This window comes from Anas platyrhynchos, chromosome 5, assembly GCF_047663525.1.
Source record: "Anas platyrhynchos isolate ZD024472 breed Pekin duck chromosome 5, IASCAAS_PekinDuck_T2T, whole genome shotgun sequence".
Taxonomy (NCBI): Eukaryota; Metazoa; Chordata; class Aves; order Anseriformes; family Anatidae; genus Anas; species Anas platyrhynchos.
Window position 1 is genome coordinate 46,291,070 of NC_092591.1, and position 18,540 is coordinate 46,309,609.

General features: G+C 49.8%; 1 protein-coding gene across 18 annotated transcripts in view; it reads left to right on the forward strand.

The window, feature by feature from the left end:
* CRACR2B (calcium release activated channel regulator 2B) overlaps positions 1 to 18,540 on the forward strand; it is a 41,048-nt gene that overhangs the window by 13,320 nt on the left and 9,188 nt on the right. For 9 of the 18 annotated variants that reach the window (XM_027459683.3, XM_072038946.1, XM_072038949.1 and 6 more), the window contains 9 exons: positions 4,168 to 4,423; positions 5,833 to 5,944; positions 8,152 to 8,320; positions 10,470 to 10,616; positions 10,951 to 11,041; positions 11,173 to 11,265; positions 14,803 to 14,990; positions 15,668 to 15,739; positions 16,274 to 16,328. In XM_027459683.3, the coding sequence (XP_027315484.2) occupies positions 4,211 to 4,423; positions 5,833 to 5,944; positions 8,152 to 8,320; positions 10,470 to 10,616; positions 10,951 to 11,041; positions 11,173 to 11,265; positions 14,803 to 14,990; positions 15,668 to 15,739; positions 16,274 to 16,328 (1,140 nt within the window). In that variant the 5' untranslated portion in view covers positions 4,168 to 4,210. Of the gene's footprint in view, positions 1 to 19; positions 897 to 927; positions 1,910 to 1,963; positions 3,349 to 4,167; positions 4,424 to 5,832; positions 5,945 to 7,559; positions 7,666 to 8,151; positions 8,321 to 10,469; positions 10,617 to 10,950; positions 11,042 to 11,172; positions 11,266 to 14,802; positions 14,991 to 15,667; positions 15,740 to 16,273; positions 16,329 to 18,540 lie in introns of those variants that run through there. The other 9 variants (XM_072038951.1, XM_027459693.3, XM_072038950.1 and 6 more) reach the window with 8 other exon arrangements.

Sequence of the window (18,540 nt, forward strand, 5' to 3'; positions counted from 1 at the left end):
TATAATTGCTGTAAATATGTGAGATCACCGAGTCGTGCGGTGCTGTAAAACCTGAGAGCCTCGTCACGTGCAGAGGGGACTGTGCCCTACGAGGAGCGCTGTTTTTACAGCAATTACTGGCTTTCCAAAGAGCAGGAGGGAAGGGAAGGCAGAATAAACAGAGCGAGCGGCACGTGTTTGATGCAAAATGATGTACGGACCCATAAAGCTTTTATTGACCCTTTCTTTGAAATCCTACTTGTTAGCTGGTGCTCCCAAGTGACGCTCCCGGTCCGTGAGCAAGCGAAGGCGCCGAGCTGCGGCATCTCGGTCTGCGCTCTCTGAGCACCCGGAGAAGGGCAAGGCTGAATCGTTGCAGGACTCATGCACAAGCCTGCGTGTGCTGCTGGGTGGGCTCCTCGCATGGGCCTGATCCTGCCAAGCCTCTTTTTGTGGGCTCTGCTTGGAGAGCAGGCGGTCTGCCTGCGGCACACCGTTGCCCTGGGCACCTCGCTGCCCCTAACATCACTTCTCTGGCATTTCTGGTGCTGGGCTTCCTTTAAAGTTGCCGGGCTCTTTGTCTGCAGGAGGAGTAGAAATGACAGGGTGTGTTCTTCTGACCTGCTTCAAGAACTGGCGTAGCTGTTTGGCTTTAGTATGAGGGTGGGTTTTTTCATTTCCGATAATATTGCTTTAGGCAGAGACACACAGGATCTCCTCTCCGAAACTTCCCAGCAGGTATCTGAACGCTTTGTTTTGTTGTACACCTGGGACACCTCCTGCATACCTATAAAGAATCTCCTTTAAAATTCCCTTCTGCCACAATGTCACCGAAAAATAGTGGTACAGGAACACAAAACCCTGCTGTCCTTCGTAGCTCCGCAGGCCCCAAGCACCGGACTTGCTCTGTAATCCTGGTAAGCCACTTATCCAGTTGTCCTTAGCTTTCCCTTTGTTAACTGTTGATTCATTGCCCCTGTTCTGGCAGGGCTGCTAGGAATGCTGCGTGTCCAGTGCCTGCACAATGCCCTGCCGGTGATGGAGGTCAGCCGAGGACCAGCTGTGGGGAATTTGGCTGGGCTCCCCCCTTTCCTTTCCTCCTTGTCATCGGGCTGAGAAAAATGAACAAAATTGTCATGTGTGCGCAGTCCTCATGGTCACACAGATAAGGGCTTGGCTGTCGACTGTGTTCGAGTAATGACTTTTCTTTACCTCTGTAACACTGCTTACTGCTACAAAAGAAGACTTTCTGAGAGAATAAATGGGAAACCAGGACCTTGTAAAAGTATCCTGAGAGGAGCATCCCCCCCCCGCAGGAAAAGCACCTTGGGTTCATTCTTTTTGTTGAAATCTGCAGGCCTTCCAAGTTTCATGTTCATTTCTTTTTTTTTGTCTTCATCTGCGAGGCTTTGGAACTATTCTGCTGCTTGAGTTTCATGTGTAATTATCGATCCAGGAACAGCCTTAAAATGAAGCACCAGCCCCGGCCTCGCAGCGGCGGGGAGGACGGCGCTGCGGGCATGGGCAGGTGACGTGACTTACCCCGGGCCATATGGCAGGCTGAGTCAGGACTGAGGTTCAGGTCTTGTGATTTCCCCAGAGGAGGCCTTGCCCAGCAGACCCAGCTGTTTTTCTGACCCAGCTTTGCACGAGACAAACTGCAGTTTATGCCTCGAGTGGTTAAAATATGTGTAAGACTGGCCTGAGTTGCCTGTGCGTGGAAGAGCACCCAGTGCTGGTTTTCCTTACTGTCCATCGGGGTTCTCCTGTGCTTTCCCTGAGCTGATCCGTGTTTGCTTTCCAGGTGTAACGCACAGGTCCTGAGGATCATCTCAGACCCCTTGGGTGAGGGAAGAGGGAGCAGCAGGACGTGACACGCAGAGGTGGCTTCCAGCGGGCCGGAGCGGCTGGAGCTCGGTGGTGCCATCAGGTCCCAACCCTTCCACCTTCTGGGGGCGTTGGTGGTGGTTTGGGCTGGATGAACTCTGCTGCGAACCACTGCAGGTGTTCTTATGGTTGTACATCTTATGGTAGTGCCATCTCAACATGGAGAGCCACCTCTGGCTTCAAGCCACCTGAAACGACTTGAACAAGAGACTCTTAACGGGCTTGGTTTCTCACATGTAGGAGTCAAATCCTTTCAGACTTTTGCCCCTGCTCCTCTAATGAAGAGGCTTTTAGCTCCACTAGGATTTGGGAGTTACAATGCAGCTGGGCTTTTGATAAAACAGGGAGATGCTAGAGGTGGGGATGTAACGCTTCTGATTTCAGCTTGCAAACAAGTCTCTGAGAGAGAGCAGAGAATCCTCCTTGTGCAGCCTTTTGGTGGCTGCAGCAGGGCTGGGGAGACATCCTCTGTTTGGGTTGCCCTGGGCTGTTGAAACATAAACTATGGCACTGCTAGCAAAAAAGTAAAATCTTCTGGTGGCATCAGTGTCTCTTAGTGGGAAGTTTTAGAAGACTTATTTCTTATTCGTGCTTTTCCATATTGTTCCTTTTTTTTTTCTTTCCCTCAGTCCTGTCAGGGCTCTTGCTTTGAACTCCCTTGTGGAACAAATGGGTCTGGCAGAAAGCTTTAGCAAGGTGGCCCGTGGCCGCCACTAATTACCATTCATCAGTGTGGCTCTCTGACTTCTCACCATAGACACCTGTAAAATCCATGCAGCTAAAGATACTTAGGTCTATTTTTTCCTCTTACAGGTCTGACTTCTCATGCTTTCTTTCCCCAACGCTGCTCCCCAAAGCTTGAGTCCAGCTCTGCGTCCCCTGCTTGCCAGGGATGGCTGCTTGACCAGAAACACAAAACGCTCCCAGTCTGTAGGCAGTCTTCTGCAGAGTTTCAAGTAAATATTGTTTCAAGTGACACTAAGCAGAGATGCCCGGAAAAAAATACGGATTTGCGAGAGGGAGCAAAGCATTCTGCTCGTTCTCTGAAGCAGAACAACCCTCTGGCTCACGAAGCGGCAGTAATGAATGGAGTCACATAGCACGGTGCATAATCGCCTTCTCCCTTTGTATTAGTTTCATACAGTTCTTGCGTGGTGACATTCTTCCAGGCCAACAAGTTCTTTATCGTCCCGACGTACTGAGGGTACAAACAGAGTCGAGTCGCTCGTTATCGTTGCATCTGTACACGGCTTTTAATTCCTTGGAGGTTTCACAAACAAAAATCCAAGCCCTCGTGGCTAGCTCCGTTTAAATCTGCTGTCAGCCTGCTTGCACAGCTCGCTTCTGCCCTGCAGGGCAGAGCACAGAGCTGCTGCAGGAGACGCCTAAATCAACTGGTGCAACAGGGCTTAAAAATGCGGTGGTGGTGCTGAAGAAAAGCTGCCTGGAGAGCGTTATGTGGTGGGCTCAGCAGGTCGGAAGGTGGGTTGGGGTAGGGATGCGTTGTGTGCATCTTTACAGTCCCCCTGCTGTGCTTACAGGGGTGCTCTCTTTCTTAGCCGTTCTGTTTCATGTGCGTGTAAATAATGGGAATTATTTTCTTTGGCATTCGAAATGTCTCCATAATTGTGTGGTTTCCTTCCTACAAAGGTGAACATTTCAGATTAAAATTCTGTTTGGCAGTTTATGAGCTCTCAAAACAGAGGCAAAAAGGGCAGGAGTGCCCAGATTATTAATTTTTTCCCATCTTATGTCCAAGTATAGGAATGTTCAGACCTTTCTTTTTACACTCTGATACCACGGAAGAAGATGGAGTTACTGTTGGGAAGTGTTAACAAGAAAATGCCAGCGCTGGGAAGTCGGACGTGGGGTCTGGGTGGGAGAGGCGATCCTTTTCCTCTTTCCTCCATCGCCTGCACAGATCTTCCTCCTCGCTGCCTTTGTCCTGCTCTGGGCTCGTGCAGCTGTGGTGCAGGTCTGCACAAAAAAGCAGCAGGAGGAGGCAGAGCTCGTGCTGATGCCAGAGGAACGCGGAGCAGAGGGAAGCATCGCGTGCAGGGAGCTGGCCCTGCTCTCAGCGCACAGCACGGAGGGTTACAGCCGTGTGGCAAGCCCAGTTGTGCTCGTGTGGTGTCCAGCACATACCTCTGCCACCTCTCTGTGTCCCAAACCCCCAGCTTTCTGCTGGGTAGCAGACACAGGTGCTAAATATCAGCCACCAACAAGGCGTGCAACCAGGTGATGCGGTGGTAAGAAGCAGAGGGTGACGTTTGACTGGGCTTTCTGTTTCCTGCCCCACAGCTCACCCATTTGCCCCTGCCCTGGGGGAGAAAGCTCTGACAAGATGGAGAAGCGGAGGGGTTCGTGCTTGAGATACGTCCACTGGGAAGCAGACGAGGAGGGGGCCGAGGAGGGTGAGGTGACTCCTGCTGCTTCTCCTTCCAGCCGAACGACTGCGTTGGAAGAGGTGGAGGTGGAGATGCTCAAAAAAGCAAGGGAGCTCTTCCAGCTGTGTGACAAGGATGAGAAGGGCTTTATCACCAAGCTGGACATGCAGGTGAGGGAAAAAAATCCATCCCCTTTCCTGGGAGGAGCTGTAAAAGTATGGGGGGCCAGAAGGGGGGAGAACGTGGCATATCTTATCCTTTGGCAGGCATGGGCGGGCATGTGTCTGCCTCCCTGCGAGCCAGGCTCTGCCACAGCCGGCTGCCAAAACTCCTGGGAAGGCCGTGTACCCCTTGGGAATTCCTGGGACTGCAATCCCAAATTTGTAAGGAATGCATATAATTAAAAAAATTGCAACAGATCCTACAAACGTTAAGCATGCGATGGATGGGAAATCTGGGGAAAAAATCTTTGGTTTATTTAAAAAACAAAATAACACCACTATAAACAACAACAAGCCCACCAGTCTTTTAACAACAACAAAAAAGAAACCCTCTAACTTTTGTTTTTGTCTCAAACATAGCTGAAGCCTTATCTCAGACATTCTCTTTAGGCCTGAATATTTTTCTGGTATAATACATTCTGCTGCTTTTTGTTCAAAACAGCCCGTGTTAACAGAATCTCGCTTTCTTTGTGCTTTTTGCTTTAACGTTTTATCAGGAAGGTTACATGTGGGCTGTTTTTCTCCTGTCCCATCTCCTTCTCAGTCTCTGATTAACATTTGGCAAGTCCAGTTTAGTAAACAAATCCTGGTTTGACTTTTGACTCATGGGTTGCGCGATGCCTCATTTTGTATACTGACATTAATAAAGATTTCTTAAGCTTTATCCAAAGCTGAGTTTTTAATGGATGGTGATGGGTTTTTGGCCCAGACCTCATGTTATTTGGAAGCTTTTTTGGAAACCCCTTGGCACTGTGTACTCTGCACATGTATTACAAAGGGAAATCTCTCTGTTCCTTGTCTGTGTAGCGGGAATAATGATGCAATCCCAACAGACAGATGACAGAAGGAAGCTAACTCTCTGCTACAGACTGAACATTTTGCTTGTGATCTGCAAGGTTTCCTGCAAGAGCTAGGAGCTGAACGCAGACACCCTGAGTCCTAGATCACCAGTCTGTGCTCCCTTCCTGGCTGAAGAGGTGGAGCTGGGACCTGATGTGCCCACGGAGCTCCCTGGGAGCAGCAGTGGCCACAGGAAGCACAGCCACCCTTGGGTAGAGCCTGGGCAGGGCTGGGTGGGGGCAGGCGGTGAGCTGGAGGCTGAAGTGGGGCTGGAAGAGGGATGAGCTCCCTTCAAACAACAGAACCCGGAGCTCTCTCTCTGCAGACCTGCTTGGATCACCAGGTGATGGAGAGCTTTATCAGTGGGCTCAAACGGGCGCTTGTGGTGTGACTCAGGCACGCCCCAAACTGTCTCATCCCAGCCAGGGCACAGAAAGCTGGGTCCAGCAGAGACAGAGCAGGTCACAGGGAGGACTTGAGTCATGCCTTCATTTTGTTCGCTCTTTTTCTCTCTGCAGCGGCTTCAGAGTGAACTCCCCCTAACGCTTGAGCAGCTGGAGACTGTTTTTGACAGCTTGGAGCAGAACAATAATGGATATCTGACGCCTGTGGAGTTCAGCATGGGGCTGGGTAAGGACTGCACGGAGAAAGAGGAAGGAAAAATCTGTTGCAGATTTCTTTATGCTGGCAAGAAAGCTGCAAGTGCAGTGCTTCTGCTGAAGCTGTACCAGTTATGCATGGCAGTGCCCCATGGTTACCTGAATATCACTGGAGCAAGTGTGTGTACAGGGCTGTTGGAGGAGTAGCTGTATCCTGATTGAGCAGGGCTTTTTTTGGGTTTGGGCAGCTAGCCATAGGCAGACATCATGAGGGTACCTGCCTCAGTGCGGGTAGAGCAGGCCAGATCTTCCTTTGGGCCACCCTGGCTGGTTGCTGTGTCTCAGCCAGGAACAGAGCCACTCGTCAGGTACCACCCTGTCTTGGCAGCCTGGCTCCCTGACATTTGCTCCAGTCCGGGCAAAACACTTTATTGCAAAACACTTCATTTCTCCATTTCTTCTCCTTATGGTCATTCCTTGGGCTGGCCTCACTGAGATCCTTTTCAGGCTGACCTCTAGCTCAGGAATTTGGCCTGGCATCCTGCTGTCGTCCTTCCAGAGCGTACAGGGGGGAGATCAAGGGAGAGAGCTCCAGCTGGGAACTGAGCAGCCATCAGCTCTGCTTCTTCAGAGGGCTCCTTGCATGGCCTCTGAGAGCTTACGGGGTGTTTCTGCACAGCTGACATCAGTTTACAATGTTCAATGTAAAGCAATGTGATGGGAGATCCTTCTGGGGTGTCAAAACAATCTTCCAACCATTCCCTACCTCAATTTTCCCAGCTCTAAGAGACAGTTAATGAGAGATAATGATTCTTTTCTTAAGTAGACATCCAAAGTGCCTAATCTAAGTCCACCCCCTTAATAACTGTCCAAGGCTTTAAGCTGGAGTGGGGCCTGCCTGCCTGTGCTTTAGATTTTTTACACATTTTAAGAGTGGGAGAGAGGCTGCTAGGTTCTGCATCCCTCTGCATTACTCCCAGCGTGAAGGAAAACATGTTGCAGACCCCAGCAATGTGTGTCTTATGCTGGGCTGGAGCGGCCCCCAGCCTGGCAGGTCTCCAGCAGATGCCCAGGGTGCAGTGGAGCTGTGACCACCTGGGAAGAGGAGGAGGAAGTGCAGTGGGGCAACCTGCCATGTGTTGGATGCAATCCCTGGCATCTAAGCACAGAGAGACAACAGAAAGGGAAAAGAAGCTTGCATCAGGACCTCAGCACTCTTTTTTACAGGTGACTTCTCACAGTATTATACGTAGTTAGCGGAGAGGATGTGGTGAAGACGTTTGGAGCCAAGCCGTGGTAGAGTTAAATGATGGGAGGTGCACAAATTTGGGATATTTTCCCTGTAGAGTAGCTTCATGTTCTTAGCCATGCTCTGAACATCCTTGGCTCCTGGCCCTGTGGCTGGGATGTCAGTTTCGGATCCAAGCAGATGCGTCCTGGGATGGAAGGGTGGCTGCTAACAGAGGCCTGACCTCGGTGTGCAGGACGAGGGCCTGAGTTCTGGACAGGCTCACTCAATTTGTTTCTTTAAGAATTCGTTCCCAGCACCAGTTCCTGTCACATGCCTTGCATAGCATGAAATTCTCATGGCATTAGTGTCTCAGCGTGAAACAGGATCTGGAAGGCTGGAAGCTGAACATACGTGGGATGGGGCCGGAGGGGGTGCCGAGAGGATAAGGTCATTTTGCTCAGACGCCACGCAGTCCTAGCAGGAGGCAGTCCTCGTCCTGTAGCGCTTGAATCAGAGCAGAGGTAGCACATGAGGAGGGAAGGGTGATGCTCTCCCACCACCACTGTTTATAAGCTGAGAAACCGAGGCACGGAGCTATTCGGTGCCTGGCTTGCAGTCCCAGAGGGAGTTTGTGGCACCACTGACAAACGCACCCACAGCACCGCTCCGCAGCAGTGAAATGACCAAATGCCATCTTCCATGTGCGGAGGATCCAAGGCTGCAGGTGGTAGATCATCCTAGCACAGACGTGAGCAGAGCCATAGCAGCCCTTTGTCAGGCTGGAAGCCAGCCTCAGTGCCAGCATCGAAGACTGGACGCTGGACACATCGTTCAGGATGGCAGAGCGAAGGCTCTTTGCTGACCAGGAGCTGTCTTCTACAAGAGCAGCATGCACGCAGCTTCTGGTGGAGCTGTGTCGGGCTGCCATTTGAACAACAACTCATTAAGTGACATCTACATGTAATTTGACTTCCTTTTTTCTCCTTCTTCCCTTCTCCTTCCATCAGGAAAGCTGATAGGGATTGACCTGTGTCAGGGGGCCGGAAGGACGGATCGCTCCAGTCACGAGGAGACCTTTGAGTCAGGCTGGTCAGATGATATGGACCCGGCAGATGATGAAGAGAAACGCTTCTGCTCCATGATGGAGCAGCTCGGAGCAGCCCAAGTATTTGAAGAGTAAGTAGGAGAATCTCATGGCCCTACTTCTGCCCTGTTTTGAACTTGCAGTGCCAACACTTGAAAGTACCAGCGGAACACCAAGGAGGTGAAGTGAGCTGCTTGCTCCCTGAACTACTGCGTGCGTTTTCTGTCTTGCTCTCTCGTGTTTTCATATGCTTGGTAACAAATGCCGTGAAGTCTGGGTTTTTTCATTGGTTATAAATTACTTTCAGTGCAGTGCTTCTCTGTTTCCCAAACTGCAAGTTCAATTCCACAGCTGTAACATGTAGCAATTGATGTGGAAACTCATTGGCACACAGCAAATGAAAAGCCTGTGAGGGTTAGACAAGGTAAGGAGGATGTGTGTGCTGTCTCTCCCAAAAGGGGGTGTGATTGTTCACACATGGCCAGAGAATCTTAGCTCTGAGAGCGTGCCTGAAGGATCTGTGCTCAAGGGGCCGCTTGGGGCTGGGCTAATCTTGAGAACGGTGAGAGGCTAAAATGGGCAAGGGATAAAAACCCGTGCCTTAAAAATTGATATCAATGCTCATGCAGTGGCAGAGTCTGCTGACCCCAGTGTCATGCAGCTGCTACACCACAAGAGATTTTTTTAGGGCCTTCCCGAGTGAAACATTCTCCATAATTGCTTCTTACTGATGCACACCTGCTGGAGCTGGGGTGGCCCGACAGCATCCATGGCAGGCTTTGATTTTTTCAGGTGTCGTAGTACAACAGTTGTCAGCAGCTTGCTGGGAGCAGCCCTGCTCCCAACAGGGACAGGAGATAGACAGGATTGGAGACAGAAGCTGAGAGCAAAGGATTCTGCTGCTTGTAGAGCATCGTCTGTCATGAAACAGATTGTTTTGTTTCATTTTCATTGTGATACAGAACACCTACCTGTCTTTTTTAATGCTAAACAGCTTCTCAAGAAAACTTCTGGGAAGCTTTTATGCCTCAAAGAATGGGATGACACTGTGAAAGGCTTTATGTATTATTGTTTTGGATGAGTAGCTTCTGCTGTCTACAGCTGTTTGTGAAGCATCTGGTCTTAAAGTGTGTTAGGACTTACCCTGTGTTTTGTTTCGACCACTTACTTGTAGGTTTATGCAATGAGTCCAACAGCTACTTCATATCATACTTCTGTGCCGAGCCAGTTGTAAGGAATTAATGAAAACCAGAACTTAACTGGGGATAGATTAGGAATCTGAGCTGTCTTCACTGGTTTTGCTACAGATAAATAGCTTTGAGTGTTAATGGAGCTGAATATTTTCTGTTATCTAAAATCTGAAGTTTTGAAGAACTGTCAGTAATTTTTTTCAACTTGAGACAAAAGTGGGAGGCTATCTTGTGATGGTGGCAGAGGGAATCAAGGGCTTTTTGGTAATCTTTTTTTTTTCATGGAGAATACTGAGGGAGACAAATACATAGGCAAAGAAAACTTTCTATTTGGATAATGGCTATGAATATAATTGTTTTGTACATTTCAAGGTAGCTTCTCCAAAGTAATCCATGGATTTAAAAAAAAAAACATGAGACTTATGAGACTCTTTGAGAAAGATTGAGTTTCTAAGTGCTGTGTACCAGTTGTGATGAGCTAAATGCCAAATAATACAATTGTTATTGCAGGTTCATAAAAACAAGACTTTGGATTTCTGGGGCTTCCTGCATAATCTTAATGCAACACCTTGGAAAACTTGCTTCTTTTGTTTGTGCCTCAGTTCCAAAATTGCTGAATAAGCAAACAAACAAGGGCAGCAGCACCCACCAGTACAGTCATGGTGTGATAAAACCAATGTGATGTGTGCTGGCTCTGAGAGTTTGCTGCTTGATCACAGCTGACAGCAAACTTGCTGAATGTTTATCTCTTTCTATCTTCGTTTAAACACCAAATGTGTTATGACTGAGTGCTTGGAAAACAATCATTCCAGAACTGCTTTCTAGGTAACTCCTTTGCTCTTCCAGCTGACCTCCTTCCTGTTAACTTTGCAGTAGCTCTCAGTCCCCGTGCACACTCAGAAACTGCTTTCCCTTCCTCTTTGCTGTGTGGTGTAATGCAGGGGGTCACAGGCAGGGTGTCAGTCCCTGAATGCATATTGGAGTTGGAGTAACAACCCAGAAGATGACAAAAATTCATTTGCTTTCCTTCTCTCTTGTGTGCTTGCTCCAGTCCAAGTGAGGTTCGGGAGCTTTGGGCTCGGCTACGAAAGGAGCGCCCGGAGCTCTTATCCAGCTTTGAGGAGTTTCTGTTGCGTGTTTCATCGTACATCAAGGAGGTGAATCATGAGAAGGAGTCCATGGAGCAGGCATTGAAGCGGTAAGGAGAACATCATGGCCAGCTGCTGCCAGGAACCAGCTGGTACTTGGATGCAATTTCCTGTGTTACGTTCTTCTTCAAGGACAAGGGGAGACTGGGTTACAGGACATGGGCTCTTTTCTTGCTATGATAAAATGACTCCTTATCTTGACTTAATTGCCACAGGTTTGTTTTGCATCGGTGCACACCCATAATGTTTGGTCTGGTTAAAATCCCACTCAAATAACTTTTTGGCAATGCTGCACAGCTGTTAGTAGAACTCTTTCCACCACATCTCCTGTTTTCTTTCTGCATTCTCTTTCTCTCTCTTGACAATGCACCTTTCCTTTTGTAGGAAGGAGACAGACCATGACCGAGAAGTCAGGTGCCTTTATGAAGAAATGGAGCAACAGATCAAAGCAGAAAGGGAGAGGATAATCTGCCAGGTACCTCGTCTTTCTTGGCTGAAGGCAAACTTTCTCTGGTCTGAAGCAGGGGTGGTGGCTCATCTGGCCAAGGAACAGCTCTTAGCTGTGCTGGGTGTTACATCAGCAGCTGTGTGTCTTTACCTCTGCAGGAAGCACTGAGACATGACAGGAGTAACCTGCTCCAAAAGGAGCTGCGCAGCAAAGAGCAGGAGCTGGAGAAAATTCTCTACCGACAGAAGAAGGTAACAGGACCCAAAGCCTTTCTAAAGCATATCCACTTCTACTGTCTTTCTATTAAGACCGCTTCTGTCTGAGGGTGGTTTTCATCAGCTGACACTTAGTGTTGGCTAGTCTAGTTGTCGCCTGTCCCTGAAAGTGCTGAAGTGGATTGGTTTGTCCTCAGCTGAAGTGTCATCCTGTCACATCCTGGCTGCTCATCTTCTTATCTGGTTGGGTTTCTCTGGTACTTTGCCTTGCCTTTATTTGGCAAGGAAAATGGGGTAGAGATTTGGAAATTGTGGGTTTGGGGCCTTTTGTGGTGCGTAAGAAAGCTGTGTATGCACATGCAAGAGCCAAATTTCTATAGTTTTTCTTTTGCCCCAGAATAACCCAGAGGGAACAGTTCTGTGATGCTTTGAGTTGTTTGTGCTGCATACCTGCATTTCAGCATCTGATGACGTACTGATTAATCAGTCAATGAAAAGATCAAAGCAGAAACTTTCCATTGGCTTTCTGTCCCTGCTATGTGCATTTGTATGTGATGGTCTGTTCTGGGTGTCTTTCCTTTCTTTGAAAAACCGAGATCCATGGCCTCACCACCCTCTGAGTGAAGAATTTGCTCCTAACCTCTAAACTAACTCTCCCCTCTTGTAGTTTAAAACCATCCCCCTTGTCCTGTCACTCCCTGCCCGAGCAAAATGTCACCCTCCGATCTTTTCAATATGCCCCCTTTAAGTATAGAAAAGCTGCAGTAAGATCCCCCTGGAGCCTTCTCTTCTGTAGGCTGAAAATCCCCAGCTCTCTCAGCCTTTCTTCATAGGAGAGGTGCTCCAGCCTCCGAGCATCCTCGTGGCCTCCTCTGGACCTGCTCTAACAGCTCCACATCCTCCTGGTGCTGGGGGCCCCAGCCCTGGATGCAGCACTCCAAGTGGCACCTCACAAAGGCAGAGCAGAGCGGGACAATCATCTCCCTCCCCTGCTGACCACTCCTCTGGTGATGCAGCACAGGATGCAGTTGCCCTTCTGGGCTTCAAGCTCACACTGCTGGCTTGTGTTGAGCTTTTTGTCCACCGGAACCCCCAAGTCCTTCCCTGCAGGGCTGCTCTCAATGACTTGACCTTAACCATAACCCTTGCACTTGGCCTTGCTGAACCTCGTTAGGTTCATGTGGGCCCACTTCTCCAGCCTGTCCAGGTCCCTCTGGATGGCATCCCTTCCTTCTGTTGGAAGGGATGCACTGCTCAGCTTGGTGTCACCTGCAAACTTGCTGAGGGTGCGCTTGGTCCCACTGTCCATGTCATTGGTAAAGACACTAAACAGCACCAGTCCCGAGATGGACCCCTGAGAATTATTCTTGAGACATAAAGGTACAATTGCTAGTAGGATTAAGGAAATGGAGCGTTTGCCTTAAGAGGAGAAACTAGGAAAACTTTAACCTAACTTTAGAGAGAAGGAGGCTGAGGGAAGGTGTAACAGCTTTACGGACTCGGGATGGTGTTGTATATTATTATACATAATTATTATTACTATATATTATATTGTATAATGTAGTGTATAAAACATGTCAGTATTATTATATATAATTACATATTATTACATAATTATATATAAAACAAAATCCACGTGGAACTATTATTCCCTAAACCCAACAACAGCAGAGGCGAAGGGCACTCAGTGAGACTAGTAGGAGACTGGTCTTGAAGAATATACTTCTTTACTAGGGGACTAGAAAACTGCATTTTTTTACCACAGGAGGTTGTAGAGGAAAGCAGTATCAGCAGTTCAAAAATGGATTGGACAAACTAATGGACAGGAATCTGTAAACATGAAAAGGAGAAATAATCAGGGATGGAGATTCTTATCCCCAGTCCAAGTACCGTAGGTGCTGAGGATGGAGATCGTAGTGGCTTTCTAGGCATGTTCTTCCTAAATAGTATCTTTGTGTGTTATGGCTCAGGGCAGAATATGGGACTATGTGGAGACTCTTACTCAACTGAGCATTTCTGATGCCTTTAACTCCGAGGCTCATGCCAAGCTACATGGATAGCCGGGTCCCTCTTGTGGTGTAAGGCCAGTATTGTGATCGTGCTGTTCTGCAGTACTGTTTGAGTACAGACAGCATAAAACCAGAGCTCTTTCTGACAGAGAGTTCTTAGGGAGGGGCAGGTGTTTTAATTAAAGCCTGTCCTCTGGCTTATTGACAGACCCAGAGGCCATGGGCTGCTGTTGCTGTTTCTTACTCTGAACTTGACTGCTCAGCATGTGTGGCTGGATGCAAATTTTCCGTGATGTCCAAAGGACTGGAGCTCTCCAGGCAAAGCTGGGCATGACTTGTGCTTGAAGCCTCAGTGGGGAGAGATGTGGGGCTTGTGTTTCAAGGAACATAGGAAGGGTGAGCTCTGATCATGGCTGTTGTAGCTATACATTTGCAGAGAGCAGTAGGAAGGAGAAAAGCACTTTATCTTGTCCACAGCGTGCTGCTTTCCTTTCCCTCAGAGAGTCTAGCTGAAGGTGTGGAAAAAGCAGACTTAAAGCACTCATGGATTTCCATTTCCGCAAGGGTACCTGCTCTGTGGTGAGATCGCATCTCACGGTGCCTGACTTTCTGTCTGTGTGGTAAGAAGTTGTCACAGATGGTGTGCGAAGGGCTAAACTTGTCTGTGTGCGTGGGCAAAACATTTAGTAACAGGCAGCTTGTGCTGCCTGGGTAATTGTGAGCATGGAAGTGGAGCGTTCGGTTCAGGTTGTGGGGACCACAATTCCTGCGTAGCACCAGCTTCAGCAGAGGGCCCTGGTTAGCTGGCACGGCTGGCTGGATGCTGACGTGCCAGTATGTTCTTCCTAGTGACGCTCTACTCAGCTGAGACGAGAGAATTGGGCTGCTGCATCCATCCTGGGCTCTCTCCCAGACTATGCCAGCCATTTGTGAGGAATCACATCACTTGTGGCAGCAGGCTTTGAACTTCCCAAGTCAGGCCTGTTGTTTGTGCTGGTGCCTTGTTGTGCTGTCTGGAGTGGCACTGTGCCCCAGTGGCACTTAAACAGCACCTCTGGCCCGAGGTTCAGTCTCCAACAGTAGAAGAAGGCACCCAGTCACTTACCTTCCCTTATGCCAGCAGTGTGACATGCCCCAACACCTCGAGGTATCCCCTTTTGGCTTAGAAGTCCTTAAACCAGATGATGCATTACAACAGCTATGCTTCCCTCAGTAACCCCTGCCTCCACCCTGATTTTCCCAGTCCTCCTTTGAGCCCCATTTGCACTCTGATTTCTGCAGCGGTTTCTCCGATAGCAGCAAGTTCTTTGCACTGCCTGAAGCACTTCCTCAGCTGTGCCTGACTAATTGTGCTGCTTGCTCCCCAGTGCTGGCGCTGATGAGACATAATTGCTTCCAGTTCACCTTCTTGATACCCCTGGTGGTGTTGTAGACCTGAGTTGTGTTTTCCTCCCTTCTGCCTCGTTTACATCTGCTCTTTCAGGTTATTTTTACAGTCATGACTGCAGCACAGAGCCCTTCCTCTCTGTATCTGACACCTCTTCCTCCTCCTCTCCCGTTACAGCTGGAACATCAGCTGCAGTCTCTGAACTCGGAGCAGCTGGAGACCCGTGTGCAGAATGAAAGGCTCCGGCACCTGAACGAAAACCTGCTGGAGGAGCTGGAGAAAAGCAAGTGGGAGCTGGAGGCTGTGAAGGGGCAGCTACAGAAGCTCCAGAAAGAGGCCCAGCTTGAGCAAGAGCAGAAGGACAGGTAGGAGTGGGCAGGGAAAGGGCTGTGTGGGCTGTCTGAGCAGGAACCCAGGCAGAGAAGGAAAGTGTGCAAGTAGTTAAAGAATAAGGATCTCTAATTAGAAGCCTTGGCCTTGCCAGGAGATTGTTTCTTCTTGAGGGAGAGAGGGAATGTGCAGTGGTGCTATGGGCCTAACAAGGGTACGTTACTGCTGTCTCCCACTGCCTTTGGTGGGAAACGAGTATTTTCATTGATATTTGGCTTTAAAAGCCCTGTAAAAATGCAAATGTTCCTCAGCCTTAAGGAGGCTTCTCCTCCTTGTCGTTTCCAGTTCATCATTGCCTCTGTGAAGTTCCTACAGACCCTATGCTAACCAATTGTGTTCCTGTTTCTGGCCTTAATCTATTAATACTCAGCTCCAACACTGGCATGTTTCACTCCCAGCTGGCAGTGAGCATCCTTCCCATCCCTAACAGCTGGGGAAACCGGAGTGTGAAGGGGGAGCTGGGTTCCCTGCCCTCATGCTGGAGGACACTGGGAGAGCTGTGATCCCAGCTCCTATGGCAGTGCTGCTTCCTCCGACTTCTCCTGGCATGGGACAGGCCCTCATCTTTGTGAACATCACTTGTGTCCCTGAGAAAGGCATCTCTGCATCTCCTCTCCCATTGATTTCTCTCTTTTAAATCCCCTTCGCCCAGGGATGTGTTCAGAGTCTCCAAGAACATGCAGAAAGAGAAGCAAAGCCTCCTTCGGCAGCTGGAGCTCCTCAGGTAAGAACAGGGCTGCATGCAGATCTCGAGCTCTCATGCACATCAGGGATGCAGACCAGACCCTGCTTCCTTCCTCGGGGGAGCCCAAACGGCTGGCATGGCCGATGGCCACTTTGGGGGTAGGAGCGGGGGGCTGGCCTTGTCATGTTGGCTGCCTGCTTCGCTGGCAGTGCTGAGGTCTGGTTTCTCCCACAGAAAGCTATGGGAGTGTACTCGACAAGTGCTCACACTGCTTGTTTTTGTAGGCCCTGACAGAGCAGTTGCAATCCGCTCAGCTCCAGCAGGGCACAGGCTGTGTTATTTTACTGAGTAATCCCTCCAGCTGAGGAATTTAGTTTTCCCTGCTGACTAAAGTGTAGCATGCAGAGCCTGTTACCTGAGCTGGGATGCTTGGAAATCCCAACATGCTCAGCAATAAAGAGCACCTGTATTTGTGCCCCAAGTTCCCTTCCCATTTAGCTTTCAGATGTCAGCCTTTACCGCGTTTTCAGGGAGTGCTTCATTGTTTCTCTCCTGTGTCTTCCTTTGGAGCAGAGAGATGAACAAGAAACTTCGAGATGAGCGAGACACTTTCGAAGCCAAGAAGCCGGTTAGTCTCAGAAAGAAAATCCTAATTCCCAACCACCCTCCTTTCATCTGCTGCTGTTGCTGTCACCACCTGGGGGCCTATCCCTTCCACGGGGGACAATGACCTGACCTCACGAGTCTTGCTGTGGTGCTTATACAGACTTCGTGGCACCTCTGGAGACAAGCTCTGCTGGCTGCTCTTTCCAGCTGCCCGGGTGTAACCCAAGGCATGTTAGCTCGTGACTGTAACGCAGCCGCGGGCAGGGCTGAACGCGTGCTGCCTGCTGCACGTGCTGCGCCTGTGCTTCTGGGCAGGATTTGGGCACGTGCAAGGAGGGGATTGAAGCTGCATGCGTTCCTGGAGCTGGGTGGTGGGGAGGAAGAAGATGGATTCCCAGGTGTGCTGCCTGCTGACCTGGGGGGGAGGGGCAAAGTGGGGTTCAGAATTTCTCTGACCCCTTGAGTTCATAGTAGGTGTGTTCAGATGTTCCCCTGTGGCAGCTCCTGTGGTGGAGGTGCAGCAACGAGCCTTGTATCAGAGGGCTAAGAGAAAGCAGGGGGCCTCTGAGCCTTGGGGAACGTCTGGGACTGGCAGTGCCATCTCTGGCCTTTCCTAGACTCCAAGACGAGTACAAATACGAGTTCTGTTTTTAATTATTAGTTTTTCATGAAAAAGTCTTGTTGTTCACAAATGTCATTGCTGAGGCTGCTCTGTGCCCATCTTGGACCCACCCCTGCTGCCGTGCACCTTTCCTGGCTGTGCCACCACGCTGCACTTGAAGACCTGGAAGTAGCTGGCTTGCAGTGATGAGAGGCAGCAGCAGGCTGAGAGAGACTTTTCTGGCTGGTGTGCGAGGGAACGAGACAGGAAGCACAGGGAGAGTGCCTGGATAGGAGACAGGACGCTGCGGAGGGGAAGCTGCTGGGGGAGAGGCTGGAGTTCATCTCTAAGTAGAAAAGCGCCTGTAGAAAATAACTCCAGTAACTGTTCTGGATGGAGGTGAGGTGTGCGTGCGTGTGCCTGTGTGTGTTTCTGCAATCCGACGGAAGATGTTTTTATTTTTTTCTTAAATTTTAAAGCTGCTCAGTAAGCGTATGTGAGTGCATGTGTGTGTGTGTGCCAGGGCTTCCTCTTCCCATGTGGAAGCTTCAGCAGCTGCTGGGTTCCTGTGGGTGGGTGGGTGCCCCATGGAGACTACGGTTCAGGTACGTGCCTGTGTGTGCCAAGTTTGTCTGCTTCCCCTTCCTTCCCTTCTGCTTTCCTGCTGTGCCCCGCCTGGGGCTGCTCTGAAACACGACAGCTGCAGGTGGACCCAAGAGAGGGCCTTGCAGAGAGTCGTGGTGTAGAGGAGCCACCTTCTCCTTCCTCTGCTGGCACTAGGGGTGCAGCAGCAGGGTGAACTCCTGCTCCCACCTTTGCTCATCTTGCATGGCTGTGTCATGCTTGGCAGATGAAGCCTGTACTGGAATGAGGTTTTTTCCTTTGTCAGCCAGGACATCTCGTTGGCCATTCTCATTTCAGTCTGCAGCAAAACAGGGCTCCAGGGGATTGCAGAGACGCTGCTGTCGTCACACACCTGCAGAAGATCTGCTGTCCAGCCTGTCCCGCTGTCAGAGGGAAAAGAAATAGCAATCCTTGCAGCAGCAAAAAGGAGAGTCCAGCCTTCTGCTGTGGATCCCTAGTGCGTGACATGCTCTGGCAGAGAGTGTCAGTGCTTTCACAAGCTAAAAAGAAACATAAAGCCTTAATGTCCTCTCTTAGTGCTGGGAAGGGCTATGTTATTTCTCTGAGATGAAGGGATGACAAACAGTGGTTCTTTATAGCAGTGACTTTGAAGTGGTTGGAAGGAGGCGCTGGGCTGCATGTGGCTGGCAGCGACCCAGCTGCTGCTCCTTTGCACTGCTCAGTGCCCAGCCTAATACCTTGCTCTTCATAAGAGTTTCTGGCCTTGCCGGGGTGGGCAGACCCAGCCCCACAGCACGGTGAGGCGCAGTTTGGCCCCGATGGCTGGGTCACAGATAGCAACGTGTGGCTGTTCTGCCTGTGTGCAAACCGCTGCTGGGTTCTGTTTTGCCCCCACCCATCTGTGGAGTCACCCTTGTGTGCTGCATGTTGACAAAGGTCTTGCCCTGAATGAGCAAATTTCACGTCTGCTCATCGCGAGGAGTGCTTTGGAACTTTGGCCGCACTGGACGTACATTTGTATTTCACCAATAAACCAGAAGATGCTTTT